Source organism: Diachasmimorpha longicaudata, chromosome 14 (assembly GCF_034640455.1).
Source record: "Diachasmimorpha longicaudata isolate KC_UGA_2023 chromosome 14, iyDiaLong2, whole genome shotgun sequence".
Taxonomy (NCBI): domain Eukaryota; kingdom Metazoa; phylum Arthropoda; class Insecta; order Hymenoptera; family Braconidae; genus Diachasmimorpha; species Diachasmimorpha longicaudata.
This window is the reverse complement of record NC_087238.1, coordinates 3543238-3551783: the sequence shown is the minus strand read 5'-3', so window position 1 is coordinate 3551783 and position 8546 is coordinate 3543238. Positions and strand designations below refer to the sequence as shown.

The 8546-nt window shown below is 37.1% G+C and overlaps 1 protein-coding gene across 2 annotated transcripts; it reads left to right on the top strand.

Annotated features, from left to right (window-relative positions):
* Positions 1-1064: 1064 nt before the first annotated feature.
* On the top strand, positions 1065-7709 carry LOC135169339 (UDP-glycosyltransferase UGT5-like). 2 transcript variants are annotated; one of them, XM_064134254.1, is made up of 7 exons: positions 1065-1456; positions 1537-1603; positions 1696-1976; positions 2049-2320; positions 3150-4705; positions 5791-6010; positions 7005-7709. In XM_064134254.1, the coding sequence occupies exons 5-7, from the start codon at positions 3625-3627 to the stop codon at positions 7300-7302; spliced, it is 1599 nt and encodes a 532-aa protein (XP_063990324.1). In that variant the 5' UTR covers positions 1065-1456; positions 1537-1603; positions 1696-1976; positions 2049-2320; positions 3150-3624; the 3' UTR covers positions 7303-7709. The 2 variants fall into 2 exon arrangements, with proteins under 2 accessions (XP_063990324.1, XP_063990323.1); XM_064134253.1 differs by having other exon boundaries at positions 1065-1603.
* Positions 7710-8546: the final 837 nt, after the last annotated feature.

Here is an 8546-nt window from a genome sequence, read left to right as displayed (position 1 = left end):
CAAGAAATCTTGGGGTGTTACCGACGGAATCTGCGGATAAAGACGATTTCTAGGGGAGGGTTAAGGGAGCAGTGATCTATGTAACTTTATCGAGTGTTGATAGAACAGATTCAGTCTAGGGTCGACAATTAATCGAATCGATTGCAGTTCCAATTAATAAAATGTCCACTTTATGAATTTGTTGAATGAAATATTCAATTCCAATAAAAATTTTCATATGATAATGACAGAATAAAAATTGTAGAATAAATGAGATGGCGTTTGCACACTGATACCGAAGTTAAGATGTCAACCCGTGAAATGCACTTTTTGGAAAGAAAAAAATCAGTTCTGGGTTGATAAAGAAGAATTGCCGGGTTTTTACCGACGAAATCGGTTGATAAAGACGATTTCTAAATAATCTCCATAACTTTACCGGCTGTTGATAAGGCGGATTCCATCTGGGATCATTTTTGGCTGTTTAATTCAGCTTTATCCTTCGTTACATTTTATTCGATTGCGCCCTAATCGAGTCTGATACTCTTGACTTAAATTGTCCTGAAGAATCTTCATTCCTGGCAACATGTATCAGACGTCGGTAAATTATCATAGTCGATAAATTACCGACGGGGGAATGATTTAATCGACCGAGCGACTTGACCGATCGGGCCATCAGCTTCGGTTGAATAATTTCAAATATCACTTATCATTATTGAATCATTATCCCAGGTTATTTGTTGAATAATTAATGAATTAATGACAATTCTCATGCCTTGAACTGCACTTTGTTCACGAGGCTTCAAGACATCAGTCCCAAAAGGGATATTTTCCTCTGCTAATGCCCACAAAATAACAAATCACATATTTCTGGAAAAAAGATTCCTTTCATCATCGGAAGTGAACTAGACCGAACAATAATAATAGTGTCAATATCTAATCGCCCATTGATTAGTATTATTGATCTCAGTACCTTGCAACGACTGCAGGTAAATAAATACAGTTATCTCGATGATAAGTGTGTTGTTATCGTCCGTGAGCTACATATAACATCTTGTAAATGACGTGATGTGATAAATTGTTCGTAGATCCCAACATCAAAAGCCCCTCAGCTCATAGGGTTTGCAGTGAGATGAGTTGATCCATTTACTTCTGGGTATTATTGTCTGTCTAAACATCGTTTAACCTCCAAAGTACCTGAAGATACCACCGGTGATCAAACAATTTCCTAATCAGTAAAACTATCTCGTTCCCTCTGCTGGATTTATGAGCTCCTAGACTTTATGTGGATTTGCATTGGTGGAGACCAGATCCAGTGGATTCCAGGGAGTGATGCGAGCTATTGGCATATTTCTTCATGTATTTATCTACGACGTCAGTGAGCAATCAGAAATCAATAATTCCGATTTCTTAATGAACTCAATTGTGGTCAGTTGACGAGTCTCTATTCGAGCTTATGATTATTACTATTTCGATTGAGGTTGGGCTAAAAGTGTTCTCGAATGTTATCTGAATTGTTGTTCATTTAATTGTTTAATCTGCAAAGTTGTGTCGTTTTAGGGTCCGGAAACAGCTGCTACAATCGCCTTTCCATCGGTTGAGGTTACAGATGAGAGTGAAGAGCTTAGTTAATGAGAATTTTGCTAATTAAATCGACTGCTTTATATTTTTTATTAAATAATATTTCTAATGACATTTGATTTGATTAATTGGTGACAGGGCGAGGAGTTTATGAGCTAGAGAGAATGCAGACGATGATCACTTCGATATTTCTGATACTCTAATGCCAGATCAGAGGACAATCGACCTTGGACAGACTTCACAGACTTTTTTCAGATGGTTTTCAAGTTAGGGATTCGAAGAATGATGAATGTATGGCATATAAGTAGATAATGATAGTGTTACGTCACAGATAGACAGGAAATATGATTGTGTTCGAGATTAAAACACTTCAGGCTTCCTATAGATGAGAGTGATTAGATTAATCGATGAGAGCTCTGGTAATTAAACCCACTGCATTATATATTGAAATTAAAGCTCATTTCCAATAACACTTTATTAATTACTAACAGGGGCAGAGAGTTTGTTAATCAGAGAGAATACAGACGATGATCACGTCATTATTTCTGATACTCTAATGTCAGATCAGAGGACAATCGACCTTGGACAGACTTCACAGGCTTTCTTCAGATGGTTTTCAAGTTAGGGACTCGAAGGACGATAACTAACAAGATATGTTAATGGTTTTAAGTCCCAGACAAACAGGAAATAGATTTTGTTTGAGAGGAAAACACTTCAGGCTTCTTATAGATGAAAATGATGAACTTAATCAACGAGAATTCTGGTAATTAAACCCCCTGCATTATATTTTTAATTAAATCGCATTGCCAATTAAGTCTTTTGTGACTCCCCCGGAAGATCAATTCAAATTAAACATCGTACGGCCAATATTTACATCACTAGGAAATCCAAAATCACAAAAACTCCTGGAATGTAAATGAATTATTGAATCGCATGAATCCATCTTCGACATTCACGTTATCTCCCCTACTCCCCACGAATTCTAAAATTAACATCGTGAACTGGGCTCATATGTCGCGGATAGGAAACCCCCGCTATGCGCTAATTAGAAACGTCTTCACATATTTGTTCATGGAAATATTCCCCAGAATTGCGCTGTTGAAAATCCGAGGAAATTAACTGAAAAAACTATTTCTTTTCGACAGTGAAAAATCGTGGACTCACGTAATGAACAAAATATTTTTTGATTTTTATCTTATCTCATTTTTTGTCGAGTCACGCTCACACAGTTATTATAGGAGATTAAAATTCAATCTGTAATTTATATTTGCTACAACAAATACGCTGAGTCATATCCAACATTCATCCGACAAAAAAACTTCAGACGTTGACATTAGTTCCTTTGAGATACTATTACGAGATTTGAGGATAACAAATTACGAAAACCGAAGAACTCTTGAGGAATGAAGAAGAAATTTGAATAAAACTCAAGAAAATTAAATAACTCACTAGAATAATTACGAATTAATTACACACATTGGAAGTAAAGAATTATTCCCGCGTAATCACTTGCTCTTTTCCTTTAACAAACTTTAACAAGAACACAGAGAGAAATATGCAATAAAAATTACTTGTAATTTTCATAATTCCAGAGGAAGTGCAGTTGTAGGAGATTCGACGAGCTGTCACGTAATTTTTCCCGGAAGTTCCGCAATTTTTATCTGAATCGACAGGAAAAAATGACGATATTGTCACGTGAAATTTCCCAGTCATAATCGTAAACGATGAGGAAACTGCGAGTTCCGTAATTTCTCCTGAATATTTCTCTCAGTGTGCACTGTAAGAAGCCGAGTTTATAAGACCTTTGCAACGTTGGAGTACATGAACACAAATAACTAACTCGTAACGATTTTGTCAGTCCGTCGGAGGTAGTGGGGCCAAAAGAGAATTGTGCAATCGTCAGAGGTCTCGAGTCTCTGACACCCGTTAGTTAATATCATTCAGTCGGAAATCATTGACCGAGTGCGAGAAGTATTAGCATCGCCAGCTAATTGAATTTACCAACCAAATTAAATGAAAGTGCCTGATTAGTCTACCCCTAAGACAATCTCAAAGTGACCGACGAAGATGAGGGTGAAAATTCCCCTGATTTTTATTCACTTTCTGCTGCTGCCGATCATCACTCCATCATCATCAGACGCACCAGCGAAGAAGTTGAAGGTTCTCGCTGTGTTTTCTCATCCGGGAAAGAGCCACTTCGACGTATTCAAACCCCTCCTGGAGGAGCTGGCCCATCGTGGCCACCACCTGACAGTCGTCTCCTACTTTCCCAGGACCAACTCATCACGTCTTCCAAATTATGATGACATCGATCTGGGTGCCGTCGACGTCTTCTTGGATGTCGTGGACCTGAAGCAGATTAAGCACTCGACCTTGACGATTTTCTACGAGTTCATGCTGCTCCGTCAGTGGGGATTGGACCACTGTCAGAAGAATTTGGGGAATGAGAATTTGCAGAGGCTCGTGAAATCGAATGCAGAGTTCGATGTCATTATCACGGAGGTGTTCAACAGCGATTGCTTCCTGGGGTTTGTTCATCGATTCAAGGCCCCGTTCATCGGTTTATCATCTCATGTACTATTTCCGTGGGCGAATGAACGAATATCTAACGAACAAAACCCCAGTTATGTGCCAGCAATTTTGGTGGGATTTGAACCGAAAATGAATTTTATGCAGCGAATGGGGAATTATCTGATCCCGAAGGTCTTCAACTTCGGTTTTGAGGTACTCTACAATCGTCCAATGCAGAAGATGGTGGAAAAAGTGTTTGGGCCCGATGTACCGAGACTTCGGGATATCGCGAAGAATATGTCAGCGATTCTGGTGAACACACATCATTCATTGCATTGGGCCAAACCACATTTGCCGAATGTTGTGGAGATCGGGGGTCTTCATCTGTCGAAGAAGAGGGAGTCCATTCCAGAGGACATTCAGCGGTTTCTGGATGACGCCGAGGAAGGGGTGTTGTTCTTCAGCTGGGGATCCATGATCAAGGCCAGCTCGATGGACCAGGATACCCTGAGGGAGATCCTCAAGGTCCTCAGGAGCGTTCCCTGGAAGGTCCTTTGGAAATGGGAGGATGAGTTTCTGCCGGGAAAACCTGATAACGTTATGATTAAAAAATGGCTACCTCAGGCCGCTATTCTTGGTAAGTCACGTGGGGGGATGATGGGCATTAGAAGGAGAGAAAAGTCCCTGAAAAATTACTGGGTCAGGGAGTAGAATCGAAGTAGGAAGTGATTGAGTACTGGAATGGGCCTTATTCACACGTAACAAGTTCTATTGATGTCGTAAATTTTGTGATATATTTTGTGATTGATGATATGGGGCCTCATAAGATTTAGGAAACCACATTGTTGATGAATTCCTTAGATCCTCAGGTCATTTTATTGGGTCTTGGGACCTTTTGGGTCAGCGTCTTCTCGTCGCCCATTAGACTTTGAATTTTTAGGAGGCCGATAGAGAAGTTTCTCTAAATCGAGAGAGATATTTCACTAGGGGATATAGTGACATTTTTTCAAAAGAGCAATTTGGGTAAATTTATGATGGGATGAGGCTCTTCTTCGAACTCCAAAAAACGAAAATCATTACAGAAAAATATCATTCGTGACGAATGATCTAGAGATTTTTATTCACGTGGGATATGGCCCTTCCTCAAACCTGAAAATCACTGCAGATAAATATGACTCATGACTAGTGCCCTAGGGATTTTTACTACGTGGTATGAGGCCCTCCATCGAACTCCCAAAAACGAAAGTCACTACAAAAAAATATAATTTCTATCTAATGATCTAGGGATTTTTATTCACGTGGGATGCGGCCCTTCCCCGAACACCAAAACGTAAAAATCCCTAGGAAAAACCTTCGTGATTAGTGTTTTAGGGATTTTTATGTGCGTGGGATGTCGGTTCTCTCCAGCTCGAACTATCATACCACGTGACTAAAAGTCCCTATATCACTTCTTTTGAAATATAATATTCCACGCTGCCCCATATTCGACTCCGATATCCACGATTTTAATTAAAATATGACAAAAATTAGCATATGCGAGGTGATAAGAATCAATTACTATCAACGACCGCATGCGTTCTGATACAAATTTTGTTGTCACTATTAAAAACACTACGTGTCCCCAGAGAGGTATCTCTGGGTTAATGACTGCTGATATATGAATAACGTTTTGGACAAAAATTACTATATATTTTCAAGTTATCATCAGTGCTCTTATTCCAGGTCATCCCAATGTAAAGTGCTATCTTGCTCATGGAGGTCTCCTCGGTGTAAGTGAGGCTGCCAGTGCTGGAGTTCCAATGGTCATTGTCCCCATGTATGGAGATCAATTTAACAATGCAGCAGCAGCAAGAAGTCGAGGTGTCGCAATTGTTCTCAAGTGGAGTAATTTCAATGCTGAAAGTTTGAAATCTGCCATTGAAAATGTATTCAATGACCCAAGGTGCGTGTAAATGTCATCTATATGAGGTGTTCCATCACAACTCGAACCTCACGCGAAAGAAAAATACACGTGGAAATATATTTTGCATATATCTGAATCGTGTGGTATATATGACGGTAAAAAATGCGGTATGTGAAATATATGTGGAGTCTATGTGACGAAATATTTCAGGCAGATATATTTCGCGTGTTTTTCAATCATAAAATTATATATTTGAGGCATAACGTAACGTATATGGAGAGAAAAATTGTGTAAAAATTACGTGGGACTTGTGTAATCTGCCAGTCATAAAAATATTCGGTAATAATTACGAAATAATCACGGATCTTTATCAGTGAAGTCCCAGGAAAAGTCCAAAACGTGCGAGAAAAATTATGGAACGTTTAGTAAAAAAATGCGTTACTGTTCCGTAATTTTTATGGAATATTGTGTTGACTGGCAGATTACGGAACAGGTACGTAATTTTTAGAGAATTTTTCTCTCTGTGTATATGTCAGATTTCTTTTTAGTAATATGTATACATATAATATGTAATATGTATACATATTACCAAATCTCTGAGGGAATTTTTCGATAGATTTTATGTAGATTTTATGTAGAGAATTTCATGCTCTACACAAAAAGGTTTTACATTTTGTCGTGTGGCCACTAATTATCGAGATGTTTTTGTTTTTTTTTGGAACACTATATATACCACGATGATATGTGGCATATATACTGTGTGATATATACTGCCAGTATATATGCCACATATCATCGTGGCAATGAATCAAAACACGTTATTCATCTAGATGCCGAAAAGAATATAATTCATGGCCGCAAAAGTTTCAAAACTAAAAATGTAAAGAAAAATTTGGAAAATCTATCGTCATTATCTCAGGGATTAAATCCGGTCATTATTTATTAATCCCCACTCAATCAGTACCTTTTGGACCACGTTAATAATTATGAAGGAACATCATCTCGATTTAATAGATCGTTTTCTCTGCCTCAGTTATATGACGAACGCAAAGGCACTCCAGAGGAGTTGGCATGACCGTCCGATGTCACCGCTGGAGATGTCTGTCTGGTGGACCGAATACGTTGCACGAGGACATGGCAATAAGTTCCTGAAAACTGCAGCAGCTGATCTTGCCTGGTATCAGTTAGAGCACTTGGATGTAATCGCTTTCCTACTTGTTACTATTTTCATTGTAGCGAGTGTATTGTACAAACTAGTGAAAATGATCATCAGGAAGATGTTCGTGTCAGAGAAGAAACGGCAGAGTAAATCTTCGAAGAAAGAAAATTGAGTTCTTGAGTTCGAATTCTGAAATGAATCGCCAAATTTTTCGATCAATTCTTAATTGAGACATTTTGCATGAATAATGAGTAATTATGTTATCGTAACTCGTCATTCATTGACTAATATTCATGAGAAAAGTTGAAGAACCTTAAAGATGAATAGAAATCTATTTTCTAACGTCAATCTATTGCAGACTAATGTTTGACAAATTCATATTTGTCCGGCCAAAAAATGGAAAAACTCTTCCTAAATACAGGAATAATTTTCAAAGAATCTAAAGATGTATTTTAATTATTTATTGAAAACTGGTAAATATCGTTTTTATAAAATAAAGATTGTACAACATTTCTTTCGTCTAATATTTCACAAGACAATAAATTAACAACTGGTGTAATTAATTTCTACAAAAGGAGATTATTATTTTGTGTTAAAAATTTATTCTAAACAGGATCGTAATCTCGCAAATTTATTCTCATTATTTCATCACTCGTTTTAATTCGGGGCGTTAATTTTCAAACAAACGAAAAATTGTGACAATTTGCGAAATAAACGCAATATTTATCGTACAGTTCTGCACGTTCGTGTTCATCTAATAAATTATTTTTGTCCTGACGAAATTTTAGTTTAGATTTTCGCAGGCACTAAATTTTATACATTGATCGAATTCTATAACAAATTAATGTTTTTAGGACAATTAAAATTTAGTGTTTGTAGTGTTAACGAGGAATCATTAATTAATTATTCATATTCGTTACGTAATTTGTGCCAAAAGAATAATCCTCTCCCTGATGATCCTAATAAGGGTAACTTTGAGACGTAATTATTCTGAAAAATTCTTTATTGGGAAAATTATTTCCGCAGCTTTGGGGCGAGTGTAAGAGACTCAGTCTATCACTTTTAGTCAGCAAGACAGGGGTGGGTGCACCACCTCGCATATTATGGATTATAATTTTCTTTAATACACAGCGAATGTTAAACTTTTTTTAGCCCTCAAAAAAAAATATAATTTTAGTTATTGTGAACAAGAAAAACGTGTCACAATCTTAAATAAGACAATATTCTAATTCTATTTCATTTTTTTTGCACATATTCTAAAAACTGGAGAGCCTCATAGACCCAAATAAAATAAAATAAAATTTGTTAAATAAAATTGAAATATTTCCCAACCACTACTTTTTACACTAGTTTATAAAATTATAAATATTGTAAATATTGACTGTTTTGTTCTGACAATAAAAATGCGCTTAAAAA

Coding starts and splice junctions, on each gene's coding strand:
- LOC135169339 (XM_064134254.1), top strand. CDS start 3,625: ATGAGGGTGAAAATTCCCCTGATTTTTATTCACTTTCTGCTGCTGCCG. Junction 4,706..5,790: donor ACCTCAGGCCGCTATTCTTG/GTAAGTCACGTG, acceptor CTCTTATTCCAG/GTCATCCCAATGTAAAGTGC. Junction 6,011..7,004: donor AATGTATTCAATGACCCAAG/GTGCGTGTAAAT, acceptor TCTCTGCCTCAG/TTATATGACGAACGCAAAGG.